Source organism: Acanthisitta chloris, unplaced genomic scaffold (assembly GCF_000695815.1).
Source record: "Acanthisitta chloris isolate BGI_N310 unplaced genomic scaffold, ASM69581v1 scaffold17501, whole genome shotgun sequence".
NCBI lineage: Eukaryota > Metazoa > Chordata > Aves > Passeriformes > Acanthisittidae > Acanthisitta > Acanthisitta chloris.
In genome coordinates, this window is record NW_008654541.1 from 100490 (window position 1) to 124252 (window position 23763).

Genomic DNA, 23763 nt, shown 5'->3' on the forward strand with positions numbered 1-23763 from the left:
GTTTTCTACTTCTGTCATTACTCAGATCTTCCATCATTCAGTTCTGCCATTTTTCTCTGTAAGTATTCATGTGGTTATCCCAATTTAGTTTCTTTTCTCCCAGCAGTAGTTCAAGAATTAGTCATCGCAAAACTCCAACTATTTCAAAGTGTATAGAAATCTGTGCTAAATTTTAGCCATTCTGTGCTTAGTTGGAATTGATGTTTTTGTAGTGTGAAACTGGAATAATACCAGGTATGCTGCAATATGTAGGTGAATATTAAGAGGTTCTAAAGTGATGCCTAATGTGGCATCAGAAATGGACAGTGGTTTTCAAACTAAATCTGATTTCAGCTGTTCTCTGGACTGTCTTTAGTAAGCATTATTCCACCAAATCCTTGCCACCTTTAACTGTTGAAATTCTTTTCAAAACAAAAAAAAGTTTCAGCATAGGAATCTTCAGTTGGGCACTGGTTCAAAAAGTAAGTTGTCCTGATAATTCAGGTCTCTGAGCAGAATATGTAACGTGAAAGTATGATGTGTGTAAAATGTGGTTGTTGTACTGGTTATTCTGATTATAGGTACAAGTCAGTTATTACGAATAATATCTGCATATTTTAAATTAATGAATTAATTTTATACTACTACCTTTTGTTTTCTTTTAAATTTTTCCTAGTCTATTTACATATTTGAAAATGCACATCTATGAGAGAACATTCAGATCTATATGCAACAATTTTGGCTACACCCTAATCCATTTTCACTGAGTGTTTACTAAAGCAGTTAATAAAGTGGTACATGGGAGTCAGTAGGTAAGATTCATGTCAGGTAACTCAGTTGTCTTCAGTAATGTTCCGTAGAGTAGTAATATCTTTCAGTGAAGCTAAAAATCAAATTTCTCTAATGCAATGAATGAAGACTAAGTATAGTGTCCGAATTACAACTGGAGCATCATTGCTGTTCTGCAGTACTGTCATGACTTTGTAAGCAATGAAAGAGTTGCAAAGTGAAGAGAGCTGTTGTGGGAAACACCTTTCAGAGATGGTGATTCCACAGCTGCTGTTGCAGTTTTGGAAAGCCATGACTGGTGGTAATTGAAGGAAGATAAATTTGGAGTGAGATAAATTTCAATTCAAGCTGGAGGTATGTGGGTTAAATGCTGGAACAGTATTTTCCCACAGTAGAGAGAGGAAAAATAGGACTTGATTTTTATTTCTTGAAAAAGTTTATTGTAAGAAAAACAGTGTTCTTTCTATAGCTTTCTGAGTTTGTATTAACCCTGTTTGAGAAATACGAAGTTCGTGCGATCAGAAGTTGAATTGTGTATTGCTAATGGCACAAGTTTGTCATTCAGGTATACTGAGACAGGTTGCAAAAAATGCCTTTGGGAGCTTCATTTGAAGGCAACTAAGGAAATAACTGAAGAAAATAATACCTTTTTTTAATTTTCTTTTAAAGTGTGTCTGGTTGAACACTCCAAAACTGGTAATTTCTTAAGCTGAAGAATACCCTTTTCCCTAATGTTTATAGTGTACTCTATACTGAATTTAGCTACTATTGTTTTGAAAGGTTGAATAATATTACTTTAAGGATACATCAGCCCACTTTAGCAGAGTAATAAAGTGCACTTGTATTTAGTTGATTACTGTGATTTCTTTTCATTCCAGTTGCAGGAGCTCACAATGCTTTAATTTCACACAGGCTAGCTTTTATTTCTCCACTGTCTTAATCAGCACTGACAATTCACCAACCTCTCTGTCTTTGTTTCCAAGTCCTCCAACTGCAGCTTTTATCTTGTCTTCTTTTTTTTTCCATCCCCTTGAATTTAAAGAAGTTTTCTGTCTCTAAACCCATTAAGCTGTTGTTTTAAAGAGACATTTTTTACAGCCATGGAAATGAGAACTTCCAGCTTTTTTGAGCAATGTGATGTTAATAGCCATACTGCTAATTTTGCAGGTTTGTACTTGTGGTACTTCTAGGCGATGCCCTGTAGAAACCTCAGGCCATATTGCTCTGATTTTCTTATCATCTCCTGTTGCCCTCAGTTACTTGCTAACATAAATGCAGATATAAGATGTCAGATAACCCTATTTGATCCATCATATGTAGGCCTGGACTAAGTAGTCACTATGCCAAGGCCAACAGTGCATTTTGTTCTTATATGGAGATCACTGCATTCCATCAAATGGTTCTCAATCTGTGTCTAATGTTACTCAGTGCATCTTCAACATCTGCTGAAAAAATGTAGAAGTTGTGCACATCTTTACAATAGCCATTTCAGACTATTTGTGCTTGCTTAACAAAAGTTCACATGTATCTAGTTTTGCTGTCATTGCTGTGTCATGATAGAGTCATTGGGTAACATTATGCAAGATAAAATGAATCATTTATTTGTGCAACCATAAATCAGAACCAAGACCAGCAGGTCACCTTGCCATAGAAGGCTCGTGTTAGTCAAGCAGGACTTGCCTTTCATCAACCCCTGCTGACTATTCTGTACAATTTTCAATTCATGTTTTAGGAGTTTTTCCTGTTTTTTCCTTGCTCAACAATTCCAAAATTTCTCGTGTTATTTTCCATATATGTGAACTACTTACAAATTCCATATGCATTTGAAAAATAGGCATCTTCACAAGCAAACATACAAGTAGTTGGGCTTCAGAGGTTTTTAACTTGGTATTTTGTGAGAGGTGTGTGTTTATAAATGCCATCATCAAATGGCATTCAGTGTGTTTCAGTTTATTTTCCATGGAAATTTGCATTGGAAACATGTGATACCAGTGCTTTTCAATTTAAATGCAGTAGCATCCACTAAGGAAGTTGCAGTACCTGTATTTTTAAGGGTGATGTATATTGTTGAAACTGATTGATTGTGTTAATCTAATCAACCTGTCAAAGCAATCCTTCTTGCAACATCCTTCTTCATAAACCCATTAGGCATTTGAACTTGCAAGCATTTTATGCCTTTTTGTTAGAAGAAACTTAGCATTGATCACATTCAAAGGATTTAGAAATGAGAATATTCACAAAGATTTACCTGGCAAGCTGATATGCCACTGTGAGAAATGAGCAGGAAAACCTATAGCATGCCACTTGCTCATCAACAATGATTAAAATATAGGTTTTTAAATTTACAGCTGATACTTTAAAAATAACTAAGGTATGTATTTTCTAGACTTTTTAATATAGCATTTCAATCAAAATGCTTTCCTTTTTGAGGATAGCTGATTAGTAGTGATTCATGCAAAACCCACGTTATCATCCTGTGATGATCTTTCAGCTTGCAGATTAAATCATATTTTAAAGCAGAGGTTCATTATAAGAGGTTTATTTCTAGCTCTGGTGTGAGGTAATATTTTTCCTACTGACTAAAACTGAGATTTTTTTTTTAGAGGGAGTTTGGTAAGAATTTCAGAAAGCTTTATGATCTGGAAGCAACTAGAAATGATAACAGCACTTGTAACATTGTTTGAGATAATTCTGTTTAAAGATTAACTACAGCAAAGCTATCTCTGAATATTTTAAATGTCTTTCTTGACATGTTTCTTTAAAAGTCTAGTGTCATCTTTTATTAGATATTTTTGGTACTAAAGTTTGGGCAGCTTTAATTAGCTTTATCTTTAATTGGTAAATCTCCTTATATTGTAAAAAATGTATTTTCTCAGCTGAACTGAGGATTTCAGTGAAGTGGAATAAAAAGAAAAGATAAAAAGACATGTCTAAGTGTCATTTTATCATAGTATACTTTAGATATACTTAGTTATTTTAGTTCTCTCATTACTTTCTGATGCATTACTTGAGAGACTGAGCACAGAGGAATCTCTAATAGCTGTGGTGATTTATTATGAAAATGTGAAACTAGTTGCACAGAAATATATTGCTATTGGGGAGCAGATTAAAGGGTTTAAAAAATCCCACTTTGCGGTTAAAGGATCTTTGGTGAAGATGTGTTTTCTGTGTTTAAAAGCAATATTCTTAAATGTGTCATCCTGTATTTTTCAAATATGTTTTCTGCTTTTCCTTCCACATAGATTTCATTTGAGAACTTGTCAATTTAGCCCAATAGGAAAAGTTAATTTCCTTGTTTGTTCTCCAAACACACAAGGAGAGCTGAGAGGAGAGCTAGCCTCTTCATTCAGGTGCAGTGCAGCAGGTTCCTTGATTTGCTGACAAATCAAATAGCAAAGCAAAGTGTCAAGAAGAAAAAAAGATACAAATAATTGACATAAACCCTGATTTGTATTATAGGTAAACTATATCTGTATTTTCTAATTAAACCAAGAAAGCCTTTAAACAATTATTCATCAAAGCTCTATTTTTTAATGAGATTATGATAGATAGACCTTTTTGTGTTAATAAACTTACTCAAAGTGCAAAGTTTGCAAAGCAAAGTGTCAAGAAGAAAAAAAGATACAAATAATTGACATAAACCCTGATTTGTATTATAGGTAAACTATATCTGTATTTTCTAATTAAACCAAGAAAGCCTTTAAACAATTATTCATCAAAGCTCTATTTTTTAATGAGATTATGATAGATAGACCTTTTTGTGTTAATAAACTTACTCAAAGTGCAAAGTTTCACTGGGGTGTTCATATTGCTCACAGAAGCAGGTCTGCTTTTTGTTCTTTGTGTCTTTGCTGCTTCCTTTTAGTGGTCTCAGGCAAACATTCATTTTGACCTCCAGTGTTTCCAGTAATCCAGTTTTTCATTGTTTATGTCATATTTAGTTCCACATTCTTCATATCAGAAGCATTTTATTCTTCACAAAACATTAATATCCGTTTTATATGGGTTTAAATGATAGGAGTGCATATTTCTTTCTTTTTAAACACAACTCTCCACTATGGACAAGACTTTTCTATTGTTTAACAGCATTAGCAAACCCTAATGTTATTCCTTCAGCAGGGGAGCAGGGAGAGAGCAAGGAGAACAAAGTGTAGGAGAGATGAGTTGTCTTGTTTTCAGGATTTCTAAATAAAACAGTTGTGTTAACATGCTTTGATCCCTCAAATAACTGCTTGGAAAATCAAGGGAAGCTAAGGAAGGTCTTTTATCTTTTTTAATAGTTTAAAATCATTCTGAATTTGTTTTTCTTTCAGTTTGTTCCTTTATGTAAGTACTAAATACTGCATTATTAGTTTTTTCCAAGATATTTCTAAGTCTAGGTCATTAACTGAAAATTATGCAAAGTTAGAGTAATTTTGCAGATACTTTTATTGTAGTAAATAAGTCTTGCAAAAGATTTTTTTAATGAGGAAGTTAACAATTACTCATTTTGGTATTAAAACAAAATAAGCATCTGTTTTCTTTTACATGTGTTAGAATTTATATTTGTATGATTTAGGGTACTCTCTGTATTTCAACATCTTAGCTTTTTTTCATAGTAATCAGTTTGTTGCTATAAATATTTTTTCCTAGTGTCATTTCCAAAAATCCTAGTAGTATCAGTAGAAAACTAGGCTTTGTAGAGTTAAATCTTCATTAAATGCTTTTACTTATCTGTGCAGTAATTTTTTTTCTTCTTGCACTTATTCTGCTTCATTGGTTTCAGAAGTGCAAATAAATCCTGAATCAGAAAACTCTTCATATTTTGAAAGAGTTCTTGGAAGTATAAAGATGAGCACATGGGGAAGGAAGTATGTATACCTGGGCTAAAGCATCTGCTGTTAACTTCAATTTTAATCTCGTGCCTAATCCAGAAACTGATGCCCAGGAGTTCATTAATGTTGTGTAAAAACCATGTGCTAACAACCTTGAGAGGTCTTTAGCTCATCAAACATGTGTCTTCTTGCAGTTTACCTTTGGTGCAGCCTAGTTCCTTTGAATAATGCTGTTTACTGAAACCGAGTGTGAGTTGAGTGCTTTCTTGTTCTTCTGTCAGCAGGGGGTTTGGATTTATGGTATCTCAGCTGACAAGAATTTCTTTCTTTCTGCCCATGGCTGTGAGGAGGATCCTGTTCTAATTTCACTTTAGTGTTCATGAGGCATCATTAAGTCTGGGGAAGGCACAGGGAGCTGGGTAGAGCTGGGCAGTTCTATGTCACACTGTTGTGAGGGAGGAGCCAGGGGATGGCTCTCGGATGGCTTTACAGGCAATCATTTCTGGCCCCTTTCCACATGAGATGGATGTGACTCGGTTTTACTGCCTGCATGAGCTAATAACTGTTAGGATATAATTCATAGAATGGAATAGAATAGTTCCATTGGAAGGGACCTACAATGACCATCTAGTCCAACTGTCTGACCAAGTTATGATAAATCTTTGTTGCTCACCTATACTAAGAAAACAGAAAGTACCTCTTTACTGATTTCTGTTTATGCCTTCTCTTCTTTACATTCCTGGGAAAGGGTGTCACCAAAATACTATAGACTCAAGTCTAACATGATGGCAGATGAAATTTTAGCTAAATACTTTCACTGGGAAAGTGTTTTGTAGAGATTTATCCTGAGTTTTGATCTTTTTACAAGCATGATTGAGAGGTGTGGGAAACTGTTAACACATTCCTACTGGAAAAGTTGTTTATATCACTGATTCAGCATAGCTCCTCAAGAAAATGTATCAATTGAGTTATTCATTAAGTTTCATTGCATCTCCAGTATACTGAGATGTCAGTTCATGTTCTCAAAACAGTGTTCAGAAGCCCTATTCACTTGCCACATCAATGCCTTTCTCCTAGGAAGAGGCACAAAGGTTGTTCTCTGTTTCTCCAGGCTGGCGTTTCTGCTGGCGTATTTCACAGCAGAGAGATTTCATTGTATTCCTGTTCACTCCAAAATGGACTGTGGAGTGTAGTGCACTGTTGAAATAATCTGCTTCTGGTCAAACACAAAGGTGTTTCACACTCCACAGCACCATCCTTCCTCTTCATCCTGTATGGAGCAGCACAGGAATGTAAAGAAGCTCACGTGCAAGGAACATTATTTCTTTTTAATATGAACATTTTAACTGAAGGGGGCAAATCAGAATATCACAGTGACTGTCAGGAAACAATCATAAGCCCATTGGTTTTGTGATTATGAAGTATAAGAATTACAGAATTAATGGATTTGCAGCCTAGTGTTGATTTAAAAGAGAATTTCCTAAAAAAGTAATTGAGCTTTCTTAGGTTAGTTGCTGCATTTTCTATTCCAAGCTTTCTGATGTCTTTTCTTTTTTCAGCCCCTGCATCTTATATTCACAAGAATACACATTTTTCCATATCATTATGAAAATAAGTTTTGTTTGAAATATTTTAAAGTATTTAGTAGAAATAATCATTCTAGAGAAAAAACACTGCTTTAAAGCTGGTCAGAAAGTGGAGTTTATCGTAACTAACTATTGAACTAGTTAGTTATTTAAACTATTAGTTATTAAAATATACATTTTTGGAGAGCATTTTATAATATATTTACTGAAAATCCACCAATATGCTTGAGCTGGAAAAGTGTGCTTTTTATTTTTCCTGCTAAAGCATAGCTTACTTTCATGGGAGAGTGTTGATGATGTATCTGAAATAAAAGTAAAAAAACCTCTGAGTTGGTGCTAAAAGCAATCTTAAGTTATGAATGAGAATTGAGTTTCCTTCCAGAGTTGTCTGATGACTTTGTTGATATCACAGTCTAGATTCTGGGGGCATACTTGCAGAGATTTCATATCAGACTAAACTGCTTGTTTTGGCTAAAGCAATGTGCACAACAGTAAACAGTACAGGGAGGAGACAGGCTGAGCTGCCAAAAGGTTCTGCTTAGAATATCAACAACCATCCATAATGTGATCTGATCTCTTGTTTTCTTCTCTTAATCAAAATAAGCAAGAATAAGTCCATGCTTAGGTCCTTTCATCAGGAAAAATAAAAAGTGCTTCAGGAAAATAGAGTATTAATTGATGAAGCATTGAGGTATTGAAATTCTGCATCTTTCTCTCTAGTAGAATAATTATTCTGCTCATCCCTTTCTTCTGACAAATGGAACACAACTGCTGCCAGTTGTCTATTAATTGCATCCTTTATATTAACTTCCAGCTCTTTCTATTAAACTGTTATGCTCTATTTAGTATATTATTCTGGAGATATGTTTCTTAGTATTCTCACTCAGCAGATACTTATTTTTGCCATGCATGCATTCCTCTGCGAGAGTGAGGGAGTGTGAAAGAACGTGTTGAGCACTGTCAGATGAAGCTCATTGCTATTCTAACAGCATGACTGGGCTCCTTTAGGAGGGCATTCAATCCTTGGCATTCATTCCCTCACACTGATGTGATAACAGAATAAAAGAGCTTTACAGCTGATTGAAGTCAAGTAGTAGAGCCATTGTAAAGTCTCCCAAGAAGATTACTGATGAATACCATTACTGCTGGAGGTTGGACTAGCAATTGTGCATGTCCATACTTTCTTAAAGGGTGAATAATGAAAGGGAGCATGTGTTAATAATACTGAATTAGCTATGCTTTCCTTTTCAAGAGTGGAGGTGGTGGTGTCCCTGGCTTTAGAGTGCTAAGAATTAGGCAATAAATGTTTACCAAGTTCTGAGAAATCTTCATTTTTAAGTGGTAATTGGAGCTGTGGCTATATTAGTTCTCTATTTCTGAATATCAGTACAGAGGAAATTGGGCATGATATTCTGCTTTACTCTGGAGTCAAAAGGTGTTTGGCCATTTCAGGAATTAATGGAAATTCACAGTTTTTTCCATCTTTTGCACTGCAACATTCTTGTTTTTCTTGTGGCAGATTGAAGGCTTTGAATTTATTGCAATATATGAAACATTATTTGCTTATAAACGAATCAGATGACTGAGATAAAATCGAAGGTTCTCCTGTGATTTAGTTTGGCAGAACATTTTTGAACCTAAAATACTTTGTGTCTGATGTTTTTTCCTGCAGAGAGAGAGAGTGTATGGGAAAACATGTCAAATTCCCATTTTTTTCTATTATGCTTGTAAGTGATGATGGACTAGGAGATGATAAAAACTTTGCAAGAAGACTTTCATATGCACGAGGATAGTTCTGTACCACATGTACTATCTCTGACAAGACTCTGGATGCTCAGTAAAACCTCAGTTTGGCCTGAGTTTCAAGGTTGGTTAACACAGGTTTCTCTTTCACTTGAAAACATTCCAAAAGGGATTTTTTGAATAGTTTAAAGGTTGCTTTTCACTAAGTAAAAGTTAGAATAATTAGTTTCTTTACCAGTACAATCCAAATCAAAACACTGCAGTACCTGTGCCCTTTATGACTTTCTGAATCCTAGCAAGCTCCTCAGAGCCCTCTCTGGCCTCTACAAGATTCCTTTCATCACACTCTGTTTGCTTCCTGATCCTCTCATCAGTTGTTCTGGCTCTGGTTGGTGCAGGCCCCCAGTTCTTTGCTGTAATTTTTCTTCTGGTCTTCACTGTAGTCCCTGGAACTTTCCTCAGCTGCTCTGAAGGGAAGCTCCTAAGAGATATCACTTTCCCTCTGGGTACATCATCCTGACCTCCTGGTGTCTGTTCTTGAAAAGGAATATAACTCACATAAACTGAAGACATATATAACCTTTTACAATACTCTTAAATTTGAGCATATTCGTATGATTCCTGTACATTGTATTGTATAACCTTTATATTATATATCCTGTGGTTTTGATAGATTACAATAATTACATCCTGTGATTTTTTTTAATGTATCCTTTATCTGTCTTTGAGAACAATGGCAATAATTCTGTAGATTGTGTTGATACCTCTGAATGAAAAAGGTATTATGAAAAGTAATAAAGGGAAATTACGGCTCCAACTTATATTTGCTCTGAATTTGTTTCTGATGGAACTTTTATGAAACAATAAATAGTATTGAAAATGCAAGTTTTATGTAGTGACTTAGGAAATAGTAATAATGCCTCAAATAAGCTAAATAGATATAAAAAACTATTCAGGAGTCTTTTTGCATTCTAGGCTGAAATGAATATTTTGGGAAACATGGTCTAGTAGTTAGGACAATAGAGAACACTTGACGTGCTTGTGCTCTCTTGATTTTTCACTTAAATACAGTCAATTATTTTTTTTTCTCTCTTTTGCAAAAACTTATAGATGATAATTTCCAGATAACATCAGTCTAGTGGGATTTTTTAAAAGCTTTTTATAGAATATTAAATAAAAATGAGCTCAACAAAGACAGTATCTTCTGATTATCCATTAATAAATGCTCATGTAGCTGCAAAAAATTCTTATGCATTGGGCTCAAAGTTCGAGAAACTAATAGCATTTTCATGATTGAGGCTTTAAATTCTAATAGTCTTCCTGTTTGTTAATAAACAGGTTTTTCTTCTTTATAATGGGATTCTTTCCTTGTTGATAGCAATTTATCAAACCTGTGGAAAAGCAGTGTGTTAGTGGGAAAACAAATCAATCTGTCCTTTCTGAGAGGTATAAACAACTTTCATTAATGATACGTTTTTGAAGTTTAGGTTGCACACAGAGAAAAGTTGTCTCTTAGGTATGTTTTAACTTCATTTTTATATTTCAGGAAAAATTGTTTTTCAGGAGGTGATGTGCTGTTGGATAATTTTGAAACAAGCCAACGCCTGCTTTTTAATAAAAGACTTTCATAATTATAAACTTCAAATTTTTTGAGTTTTCCATTAGATACAATTTGAAATAAATTTTGTTGCATGATAGTGTATCACTATTTGAAGTTAAATATTTAAGTGCAGACTAAATGCTTGTATGATTGCAGTATAGTGGGGAGTTTTAAGTGTGATTATTAATACTGTCTCTGAATACCTGTTATGTAACAGAAGTATGTGATAAAGAGGTTTTGGAGTTTCTGACTTGTAAATTGCCTTTCTCTGTGGAATTCAGTCCTGTTTCATTTCACATGCATTCTTCGTGTCTTTTATTCTAACTGGCCTGTGACTTCTTTGTTGTTTTTGTTTTAAATTTTGTCTCTGCTCCTGTACCCATAACAGGAACAGAACTCTGCAGTTTGTATCTCTGGAGACTCTGAGTAGGCAGTGCTGGCAGCTTTTGCTTCCTACCTGGTTCCTTAGTAGCAGCATCTTGTCACTTTTCAGAAATGATTATTAATTTGGCTTATAGTTTAAGACCCCAGGGACGCAGAGACTTTGCTTGTCCTTCTAAGACTAGCCATGATGTAGTGAGGTAACATGAGAAATAAACAGTCCTAGAAATGTTCCTGGTAGAGTCCTTGCTGTCTGAAACATATTTGGCTGTCATGGGTTGACCTCAGCCAGACACTGAACACCAGGCAGCCACTCGCTCACTCCCCCACCTGCAGGATGGAGGAAAGAATCAGAAGGGTAAAAGCTAGAAAAACTCATGGGCTGAGGTAAAGACAGTTTAATAGAGAAAGCAAAAACCACACACACAAGCAAAGCAAAATTTCATCTTTCCATAGAGCCATTCTGTGCTAGCAGAGATCTTATACCAGTAAGCTTTTCATGCTACCCTGAGAAACTACTCTGTGTATGGAAGACAGTGTTCCAAAATGGTATTAGATGATCAGTATTGATAATCATAAAGTCTCTGCTTGCCTTTTTTTTTTTTGGTAAGGTCTCTAATTGCATTAAATCTGTTTTATTTAATTTTTCTATGTCCTTTGCCATGCTGATATTGATTTAGCGTGTTTACAAAGTAACTGGGAATGAGTAAGTTGTGTCAAAAAACTTGTAGCTATGTACAAAATGAAGTTGTATTTGAAGTTTCCAAGATATGAAACCATTGAAACTGACTTAATTTATGCTTGGACATGCAGCTTTACATCCTTCTTTCCAGCATTTGGGGGTATATTTTAGTCAGATTTTGAAGTCTAAAACTTTGGAGTTTTCAATCTTTATTGCTATAAGCAAAATCATGTGAGAAAAATTGGTTTAATTAATTTGAAAAATATTATAAAGCTGAAGGACAGGTGCAGTAAACAATTACATTTTGAAGATGCATCTTTTGATAGATTAATATATTACTTCAGCTTCCAACTTGGGTAGATAATATTTTGCTTGGTTTCTGTTATAATTTTCCAAAGGCTGAATTGTTACTGTGCTGCATATTTGTTCCTTACTCATTCATTGTGTTGATAAAATTCATCTTGATGCCTGGCAGCATGATTTTTTTATTATTGTCTTTTTGCTGCCTGTTACAACTTAATAAAAGAGATTTAAAGAAAATTATATTTAAATATATTTTATACTGTTATAACATTAGAAAATAAATCCCGTAAGAGTCATTTTGTAGCCTAACTAGGCACTCTTATAAAGGCTTGAATAAAACAAATTGTAAAATGCTTCTGAAAATTTGGGGATATGCTTAGGAATCTAATGCAGTATCCAGGTTGTTTCAGTAGGACTAGTATTGTGCTTTTAAATTATGTGTCCAATAGTTCTTGGTTAAGGAACTCACAAAAGTACTACACTTGATGGTAGCTGTGAATTTCAGCTGAATATTCTGTGTTCAGCCAAAAAAATCAGCCAGAAAGCTCTTCTTTGAATCAAAGCTGTCCTCTTATTTTTAACTGCTTAAGAGTGGAGGTAGTGATTAGGGCACTCTTGCTTGCTTTGTCTTCTGTTGGAAGCATCTCAGACTACTGGTACTGAAGAATCAGTACTTTAAATGTCAACATGGATTAGTGGAGAGTTGCTCACAGAAGCTGATGGAAAGAAAAAAGCAAGTCATGTTTATTGATGGCAATAAGAGATTTGAGTAACTTAAGCTTCACACCCTAGTGGTGTCATGTCAAATGGGAAAAATGTGAAGCTGTACAGGTCACCTCAGTCTGTCAGTATGGACAAAGCTGTTGTAGAGCAAGAGCTTTACAAGCTGCTCACCTGTGCTGTGTCTGTGATGGAGTAAGGCTGTCCAGAAAAACCCTCAATGCATTACTGCTAATATTAGAATTAATAAAGCTGCATGCAGGTGGTGATATCTTAAATTTGCCTCACTTTCTGCCACTTTCTTCATTTGCACTGCTAATGGACATTCTCATAGAAGCTTTTGTAACAAGGAGTCTGCTAGGAAATCATTGATCGTTAGTGTATGATACACCTGGGATGGAGAAACATAGGAGAATATTACTGTCTCATAATTGCTCAGGGCTCTTCAGGGTCAACACAACTTTCAGCTTTCAGAGATAGGAGTAGTAGTATCAGAGGTAACCTCCAGAGAACCTTGATAAAGCAGACTGCAACAACTCTATAGGTGTTGCCATTCCCACATGAGTCTTTTGGTTCATTCTGTTATCTTCAGTCAGTGGTCTGGTGTGAAAACTTATTGTTGGCACAGACTTAGACTTGATTGTTCTGCTGTCAGATTGTCAGCATTTTAAGAAGATTCAAATCAAAGATCTTACCTTGATTCAGTAACCTGAAAGATAATTTAAGTACTGAGCAGGCTGTAGCATCCATTTAGCATCTTTAGAACCATAGTGCTATACAAGAAATATTTTTTCTAAAGCTGATAAAGAGAATTATATTTAGTGGATGGAATTTCTCATTCTGATCAGAGTTGGGCAAAGCTGTACTCAGTCGTCACTATTAAATCTTTGTGTGCTAACCAATTGGTGGATGGGCATAGAAGTGGTCTGAAGAGGATTTTTTTGATAGCTTGATGAGCCTTTTGTATTAACAAAAGAAGCAGCTTATCTTATTAATCGAGACAAGATCCAGCTCCTGATGATAGCTATCAAGTATTTAATGAATTTAATTAAAGGACGTTCATTATTAACTTTTCCAGCTGTGATACTGATTGACTAGCAATTTTCAGATACTTGGAAAGAGTTATGGTGTTGGCTTTACAGTTGCTTTTGCCATCAGCCCTTTTATAAACCTGCAGTTTTGCAAAATCACGACTATAGAGCCTCTGTGCTGGACGTAGCTGAAGAGCGGCTGAATAATGTTCTCAGATGTTGCGCTTTTTCTTCTCTTCAATCAGAGAAGATGTTGCTGTGCACAGCAATTGCCTACTTTATTTTCTGTGGCATTATTAGTATGTTGGTTTTAATAGAAGCTGAATGAAATGTGAAGAATGCAGACCAAGGAATGTTGTAAGTAGTCATATGAGCACAAAAAGTTTGGTGTAATTAGATCATCATCATGAAGCAAGATTGAACGTTCAGGCAAATTGCCATCCCTAGATGGAGACTGATTCAGATAGTGTTGCTCTGCAAGGAAACAGTATTTTCATGAATAAAATTTTTGCTGACCAGGAAATGGGGAGAAATACCAGTCCCAACTATTTCCTAGCCTCTAAAAGGAGTACTGGTGATCAGAAATTGAGGGGTTTGTTGCTAGTTTGTGGAATGTAATGTGGTTTAATGATGAGAGAAGGGGATGGAAACAGCCAGAGATGTATATTGAGGGTCTTTGTAATGGTTGTATTAACTTGGAAAACTGGAAAGGAAGGAAAGCTCAGCATCACTAAATACCTTTTTGGTATTTCCACTTATCAACTCAGTTGACAAGACCACCTACTAGAAAACGTGACACCTATTTGTTCATTCTCAACTCTTATGGTGTGTTCCTCGAAAGAAAGAAAAAGCAATTGGAAAATTGTGCTTGAAAATTTTGTTGCTGATGTTAAGAATAAAACGTGTTTCTTAGACTAACGAGGTTTCAGTATAAATGCCATTTTATGTTAATCTAAGAAGAAATCTTCACAAAACATTTAAATATAATATTTATATTATCATCCCCTCAATTTACGGAAGTGGGAATTTGAGGATTGTAGAGTTTCTATTCACTGAACAAGAATTCAGTAATATCTTTGTTGGATTATTTAATATGCTTTACTCAAATGACCAGTAATACTTCATTTAAGAGTTACTTGTAATCAAGCTATCAACTTTTGTCCAAAGAGGCACACGTGAGCCTCCCTGTCTAGAAGTGATGTATGTCACCTAAAACATACTCAGTGAGAGGTTGTCTTTGAATTTCATGTTGGCAATGTGTCAGTAAGCATGGTCTTGTTATTTGATGAGACCTTAGAATAAGAAAGTACTTTTATTTAGATGTTGGTTTTTACTTTAGGATAAACACGATATGTGTACAATTACTCAAATTATTTTTTTTCAGATGTGAAATGGTAAGCTAACACTTGGTAGTGGTTTAACCCCAGGCAGCAGCCAAACACCATGCAACCACTCACACACTCCCACCAGTTGGATGGAGGAGAGAATCAGAAGGGTAAAAGCTAGGAGAACTCCTGGGTTGACATAAAGACAGTTTAATAGAGAAAGCAAAAGCTGCACACACAAGCATAGCAAAACAAGGAATTAATTCACTGCTTCCCACAGACAGGAGGTGTTCAGCACCTCCAGGAGGGCAGGGACCATCATGAGTTACAGTTCCTTGGGAAGATAAACGCCATCACTCCAGATGTTCCCCCTTCCTTCTTCTTCCTTCCACTTTCTATATATTAAGCATGATGTCGTATGGTATGGAATATCCCTTTGGTCAGTTGGTTCACCTGTCCCAGCTGTGTCTCCTCCCAGTCTCCCATGCATCCCCAACTTCCTTGCCAGCGTGGCTGTACGGAAAGCAGCAAAGGCCTTGACTCTGTGTAAGCTCTGCTCAGCAATAACAAAAACATGTCTGCATTATCAACTCTGTGTTCAGCACAAATCAAAAACACAGTCCCATACTAGCCACTGTGAAGAAAGTTAACTCTACTTCAGCCCAAACCAGCACACACTTAATACCTTTTGTAGGTCTTCTTTGAACAATTAAATAATAACTTTTATTAAAGCTAATAATATCATAAAGCTCAAGCCAACTAATCAAACAATGATAAAACTATTATGCAACTATTTCAGTATCTTTGAAATCTGTGGGCTAAAAGCTCTAGATGTTGTCTTCATCATGTATTTCAGCAAATGTGATAATATCTGCAGAAAAGGATATCATTGTGCTCCTTTTAATGAACTAACAATTTCATACAAAAACTTCAGCAGTACCAGTGCTTTGAATAAAGGGATACATGTAAATGAGGCTGGTGCTGAAATTATATTAAACAATGCTGACAGTTCTTCTATTGTGCCCATTAATTAATTTCCCAGCATCGAGGTTCTCTGGGAATGAACTGTAAAAATAATTAAAATGATACATGAGGTAAATAGTTTAGAAATTCAGAAGGTGAAATAGGGAATTAGTTTAGTAAATATTGGTCATACTGCTTATTTGTGCTCATTTGCCTTTTAAAAGCAGGTTACCGAGGAAGTATGATCTGGTTTTGATTCACATGATCTGCTTAAGTTCTCGTCACAGGTGGAAAATTTGCCATATTCTTTTTTAATCAATGGTGTCTGTCCCTATTTCAAATCAACAGTCTGCTCAAAGCACGTTAACATCTGTGTGAAAATATTTTGCCTTACAGCAAAGTACTTCAGAATTAAATCAATTGCAGAATATTTCTACTAATGATCTGGGTTTAGTTTGTGCTTTGTAAGTTAAATCATATCTCTAAGTAGAATTCTGTGAATAAAAGCATTGTTGATTTTGTTGTGACACAGCTTTGCTTTTTTGCACATTTTTTGCCAATTAATTGGTGTCAAGTCACTACTTGAGATGGAATTTAAATGTCTAAGTCCAAATTAAATTAGTGATTTCAGATGAAATGAATAGAGTCTTAATTAGAAGGAGACTTCAAAACAAATTTCTTTCCAGCTGGACAATCATGTCTGAATAGCTGAAGCCCAGCTTTAACCCTAGTATAAAGTAAAAGAAATCTTTGCAATAAATACACTTTCTGTCATCAAATGAAAAAAACAAAGGTGAGATTTAAATTCTGGTACCCCAAATGTGCATGCCTTTGAACATATTTTGTCTGGAGATCTTCCCTCAATTCTCTAACCTATTAAAAAAGAAATAGCCTACAGCTTTTGGAAAGTCTTTTCTCCAACTTCATCTGTGCTGGGGATGCAACTAGTTGGTCGCTTTAGGTTTTATCCTCATCTTACTGCTTCTCAGCCTTTCCATAACAGCTCAGTTGGTAGAGGAATCTCAGTAAATTAGAGATGCAAAATGAATTTCCTGGGAAATAGCTAGAGGGTTAGACTTCTCAAGCATGTGGAAGTTTTTGAAAAGTCTGTTGGTAGTGTTGTCTTCTCATATCTTCTTATAGCATGTGTGATCTGACTTGCCTAAATCATTTCCTGAGGAAAATTCTCAGGACTAAGCAGTGTAGGGAGGTGTATGCTTCAGCTTTAAATGCATGCGGGAAACAAAATTAATTGTGTGCTTGTGTTTCATGCTGTTAGACGAAGTAAAGGACATGGTGATGTTCAGTGTTAATTACACAGAGATTCTCTACTTTGAGTCATTACACTGCATCATGCTTTGGTAAGATAATTAGGAACCATATTAATGGTTCTAACCGAAATAGTTTGTTCTTTAATACATTTACTGTGGTGAACAAAAGAAAATATAGCTGTAAGTAATCAACCGCTCTCTAAAACCTAAACAGTGTAAATTATCTATTGTTATTGATGAGGGCTTATAATGTTATGTGGCTGTTGCTTGTTAATGCACTGCTGTTCTCATCACCATACAAGTTAGCGATTTCTGATCTTAAAACATGGAAGAAAAACTTGAAGAAAGTAATTTTTTGTTTCTACTAGAGGAGTCATAAAATGCATATTAGATTGGGGGTTTATATCTCTTTGCTCACCATTATGTTGCTGCTTGTTATCTAAAATCACAGCGATTGATTATCACTGGCAGAATTCATGCTCACATTGCCACGTCACAGTTTTTGCCATGTTTTGTACCTAGTCAAGACTAATTGGTAAAAAGGAAGCTGTTTTGTAGCAATTTGCTTTGTAGCAATTCAAAGCAGCAGATTAACTAATAGTCTCTCCCGTAAGTACAAAGAGCAGCTCAAGGTTACTCTTCACTGCAGATGAAAGGAGGCTTATTAACCTGGGAAATTAGAGAAAAGAAATCAATATCCTTTGAGAGTTTTGCTCTACATAATACTTCTGTGTATATCTAGGTTCCTTTCAAAGTAGTGTTGGAAATAAGTGTTGCAAAATGTTCTCTTTGTGTAGAGTTCAGCATCATCTTGCATTTGTACCAAAGGCATTGTCCAAGAAAACTGCCTTACTCCTCTTTGTTCTGTAAATATCCAATTCAGGAAGAAAGGACTATAAGGGAGTTCCATAAATAGTTCCATTCTTTAGCTAAGATCTTGCAGCATTCCTGTATGTGAAGGTAATAAGCCACGACCCATGAGCAGAAAAATAAGTGTAAAAGCAAACCACATTTGAGTATTGGATGTGAAGGTGCCTCATCGAGTGAGAATCTGCTTGACATCCTACTCATGATTGAACTCTTTAAAAACTTCATGGTGAATTCTTTCAATGAAACAAATGAGAAACATTGATTTATTTTTTTTCCTCACAGTTTATTCTGGAAAAGCTAGGAGAAAAAGTCAAATGCACACTTGACATTGGTTAAATTTTACTCTGTTCGAATTGAGCATATTAGCAAGTGAAGAGGGCTGTAGTTTAAACTCCATTCTCCAAATACAAGGTAATGTGGAAATTTATATGAAAGATGCTTCTTAAAATGAAATTATAAACTGGAGACTGGATAAGTCAGGTAGATACTAATTATCACTAGCATCTATTTATATTTTATATTGATTAATTACCTTACCATGAATTTTCCATGACATGGAGCATTCTAACAGGACAAGATATTGATCCAAACAATCCTTTTTCGAAAGGATGTTTAAGAAGTCTAAGCAAAGATGGTGGAACTGGTACATGAGGAACCATAGAATAGACAAAAACTTTCTAGTCTGCCAAAGAAAAGGAAAGATGAGTGGATTGAAGAAAGTGATTGTCTCTACTCTGGATGTGATAACTGAACTCCTTTGAATGAAACTAGCAGGTGTTGGGTTTAAAACAGACCTACTATATAGCATGCTTTTGTGTTTTGGGATTCTTTGCCACAGTACTTGGTGATTTACCAAAAAGCTTACAGTTGCAAAAAGCTTTAGGAAGATAAGTGAAGATAAATCCTTTAACACCTATTAATTGGACATATTCTACAGCTTGTTTTGGACATCTCTGGGCATGAAGTCTCTGAAAGTTGAAGGAGTATTCTGGAGAGGTACTCCTATACACTTGTGCTCCTATACTCTTAGTTGCTCATTCGTGGTGACAGACTAGTTACTGTGATGGGCCTCTCTGTGGTGTGCTCATGCTGTGTTTTTTTCTCAGACTGGAACTCTGAGTCTCAGTTTTGACAGTGCTTGAGATTGTGCCTAGGAAGTCAGAGCTCTTGCCTGATTGAAAAGGCAAAATTTGGAGGAGCAGTCAACATAGTCCACTTCCATGATGTTCATATGTTGTTGTCTTTCTCTTTTTCTGCCACAGATTGCTTGGATAATTTGGGAATAAAACCCTTAAAATCTCTTTTCAGCTAAACTATCTACTCTTCGTAATGCAGTAGAAATGGAGTTGCTTAAAGTTGTTTTATTCATTGTTTGGAAGCCCTTGTGTTTGAGCCGTTATTTGAGTGTGAAATGTGGTGGTTTAATACCTAACCCTGGTTCAATTTCATGGCTTCAGTTATTCTGAGTACTTAAAAAAATAATCATGTATTTTATTTACTTTATCAACAAATACAATAGCATGAGGTATTACCCTCCCTAAATGCTGAAGTATCCAAGGTGTGGGAGGCAGCTTAGATGTATCATTGACTAGACCATAATCAGTCTAGTCATACAACAGAATTTGTATTCTTACAGTGATTGTCTAATTCAAGAAGTTTGGGGAGTGCAGTATAAAGAATGTCTTTGATGTCAGCTGCAGAGGAGATCCAGCATTTGCAGGGCAATGGGATATTTGTGATGTTAACAATATAAATGATTTTTATTGATAATGACAGATGGTTCTTAGATAATGTGCTCTGAGTTGTCTGTAATATGTTGGGAATAAGTTTTCTGGAAGGTTATACATCTGTCTTGAGATCTTTTGCTAAAATATTTAAATCAAGGTCATTGTTTATATTTGATTTTAAATAGCTTTTAGCTGGTAGTCTGCATTTCTGCACATTTAGAGATCAAACTGTTTGTAACTTCAAAAGCTACAAATGGAAAAGTATAATAGGTAGCAGGTGTTAGGAAAGGCAATTATGCATTAGCTGTTTTACTCAATTTCTAAAACTGTCTAAAACTATCCATTGGAAACACTTTGTACCTAGACTTATCTCTGAAGCATGATGGATTTTTAAATCTCTAGGGGGATATGCATTTTTTCTCTAATGAATTGCATATTTAAACCTATTTGGTTTAATTTAAAAGAGCTCAAGAGAATTGTATTCGTGAAAAAAAAAAACGTTAAACAGAAAAATCACAAGACAAAGTCCAGGTTCTTATATACTTCCAGACAATTTCTCTGCAATTCCTCAGAAGTATTTTCAATTTCCAGTGTTGCAGGTCTGGGCACTTATTTTTTTTTTTTTTTAAGGTACTTATCTTGACTTTCTGTGTATGGAAATTATCTTATAATAGAATGAATTCTTAGGTTTAAAATCATCATCTTAGGTTATTGTCAGGAAAATAAAGAATGCTTGGATATAATTTGACTGCCTATGCAAAATTGGTTTGTGCATCAATGTAAGAGACAGCAAAATAGTGTTTTGCCAACAGCTACTGCAAATTGACTTTGAAAGTTAAAATCTACTTACAGATAGAGATCTTTGAGCCTATCCCCTTCTCCTCTATGCTTTTCAAGAACTTACATAATGGTGGAGGAGTGAGGAGATGAAAGGAGAATCAGCAAATACTATTACCAAACCAAGTTCCTTTCAGTTCCCTCTTTCTTGCTTAGTTCATGTGATTAAAGAAATGTAAACCTTTCTTGTATTCATGTAGAGTAACAAATAATCCAATGCATAAAAAATCCTGATTAATAATTATTATTTTAAATGAAATTTTTCTGCGTATAGCTCTTCAGTCTTCCTACTTCTTCTTCTGCAAAAATGGTCTTACTTTTTCTTATCTACCTTCAGTACTGTTTCTGTACTTCTGTGTAACTGTTCAGCAATCTGAATCCAGCTTTATTTGCCTTTAGCCCATAACCATAATTTTTCTTCTTCCCTGCTTTTCTGTTTGATAAAAAATTCTCAGGCTGGTGCAATGATTTTCACTTACCCATTTTTTGAATTAGATCATACACAGATCATAGTTCACTGGGTCATGGTGAACTGAGCTGGTTCTTCCTATGGCAAAGTCTTCACCAGTGAGAGCTCACACTTCAGGATGGCCTTATGGAAAATGTGTCCGTGTTTTCTTGTACAGAATGTTGACTTAAACACAAACTGTTTTCATTGGACATTTCTACCCTGTTTGCCTTCAAGATTTGAAGAAAAGTTGTCACTTTTATGAGATTATGTTGTGTATCCCAAAAAGAATAGAAACTTTATGTGTAGTTAAAGGCTCCTGCTTGAAAGGACATCTTTAAAGTTCATGTTGGAAATGAGATATAGGCTGCAGTTCAAGCTGAGAAAAAACAGGCCACAAGTACTGGTTTTATACTTAATTTTTTAAATTTCAAAATATTTTTCTCATTTTAGAGATGCACATGTTATAAAATATTATCAAAGGCTGAATTTAGAAAAATGCTGCATGTCCTGTAAATTTATTTACATATGGTAGGAAGTATTGTAGGAAGATGTTTGTTTTCTTAGAATTAGGTTTTTGCATTTTTCAGAGTTGTGTTTCATTATTTAAATATTGCCACAATAGTATCTGACATGAGAAGTGGAAGCAGCACTTTGCTTACAATTATGTCTTCTTCAGACACCATTTTATGCTTTTATATGTGTTAACTTTCCATCCCAAGAGAAATGCCAACACCAAAGTGGTAGACTCCACAAAAAGTGGATTTTTCAGAATGGTACCGAGGACATGATTCTGTAAAATGCTAATTTTAGCATTGTAATTGGACTTTACCTAGATTTTTCTGATTAAGACAAACTCTAGAGAGAGTCTAGTTGAAATTACCCTATGCTTTCTCTGTCCTGGGATTTTACAATGTTATTCAAGTAATTTTATTCAAGTAGAGTGTTCTCCTAGAGCAGGAAACGTATCACAGGATTTTATAATCCAAATCTTTCTTCTCTGCTTCCAAAATAAGCTAATTCTTACTTTCAGCTACAAATGCACTTTTAAACTTAAAGCTTCCTTTCAAATAATTGGCATTATCTCTTTGCTTGATTCTTACCAATTTGATGGGACAGAATGGTCTGCTGCTAACGAGGTGTTCGTACGCACCTCTTGGAGCTCACTGTGTTCTTCAATCAGCCAAGGGTAAAGGAGAACGAGAAGTAGGAGGAGGATAGTATTTTTCTTTCTCCACTTGTGATAGTAGTGAAGTTAATTAATTGCACACATTTTAAATTCTATGTTCTTCTAGATACAGTAACAATAGAATAGGTATTTTAACACATCATGTTTTACATAAGTTGTTTCACCTCCCTATACTTGAGCAGAACTCTGCATTTTTCTGAAGTATAACCAGCAGTTTTGAAATGACCAGTAGAAAATCTGAAAAAAACTTGCTATGTTTTTAGAGCACTATAATTAGATCTTATAAATTATATAGATATCAGCATTTAAATATAGCTACATTTGTCAGATCATGTAGTTTAATTTTATAATTATTATTTTCAAATCTTATTTTAATGAGATTTTATGTAGCATTAGTTCACAGTCATCACATTGATAATTAAACATAATTATTTTTTCAGTTCTCAGTGGTGTAGGAGATAAAATCGAAGATTAATTTGGTAATATGAGAAAACTTAGTGAAGATTTTAAAAATAGGATCACAAATTTTTATAAACTCTTAGGTATACTTATAAAAGACTAATTTCTAGGGGGAGTTTTATAAAGTGAGGGAATCTGCTGACTTGAACTAGAACAGAATCTGAATACTAAACTGAGTTGTAAATGTTTTGTTACAATGAGTAGATTTTTTCCTTTTAGTGAAAACCTCTAATTCATTCGAATATAGACCAAGTGTTTATTTTAAAAATACTTAATTATTTCCTATAGCAGAATTTACAATTCAGAAGCTACTACTAGTAGTAGAGTTTGCTCTGAGTAATGGAGATGAAGCACATGTTCATGCCACAATGCTGAGCTGGACAGTAGAGTATTTCATGCCAGATATAAGCTAATGGATAACACCAGAAATGGCAAACACATCAATAAGGAATGGATTTAAATATGAGCAGGGATGTGTACCTCAGTTCCCTTCCCGTCACAGAGAATAGCTATGAATAGGTTTGGCATAGATGAAATGCAAACATGTTTGTGATACAAAGAGAGACAGATGTAGCTGACATTTGTAGTTAGCAGTGAATGTCATAGCAATACACTTGGGGTATGTGCTGATCAAAAGTATTATCATTTGTGTATTGAAAGGATGATATATTTTTATTTTTTCTAGTCTGAACCAGAGGGTTTTTCACACTTCCACTTGTACGTCTGTGCTGCCTTCCTTGTCAGGTGGAGGAAAGAGATCCTGGAAGAGAAAGATTTTCAAGTAAGTGAACGGGATATTTTTCAAGCACGGGGTGGTATTTCTTAGATTTATGTTTCTAACATTACTTGGGGATGAATTTAAGACAAAATAGTTGCAGTTGCAGCAAGACTGACGATGTCTTACTGTTAGCTAGAGTTGCTTCAAAGGTGCTAGACATGAAGTGATGGACTATAAGCAGTAGGAGATATATTTTCTTTGTCCATTCTGGACCAAAAAACCCCAAACCTGTTATAACTGAAGCAGACTTTGAGAAGATGATTTCTGG

General features: G+C 35.0%; 1 protein-coding gene across 1 annotated transcript in view; it reads left to right on the top strand.

Moving 5' to 3' along the window:
• Positions 1 to 23498, top strand: part of TBC1D22A (TBC1 domain family, member 22A) — a gene marked incomplete at both ends in the record, with an annotated part of 121455 nt that extends 97957 nt beyond the window's left edge. Inside the window, one exon of the mRNA XM_009083570.1 lies at positions 23403 to 23498. Within this exon, the coding sequence (XP_009081818.1) occupies positions 23403 to 23498 (96 nt within the window). The remainder of the gene's footprint in view (positions 1 to 23402) is intronic.
• Positions 23499 to 23763: the final 265 nt, after the last annotated feature.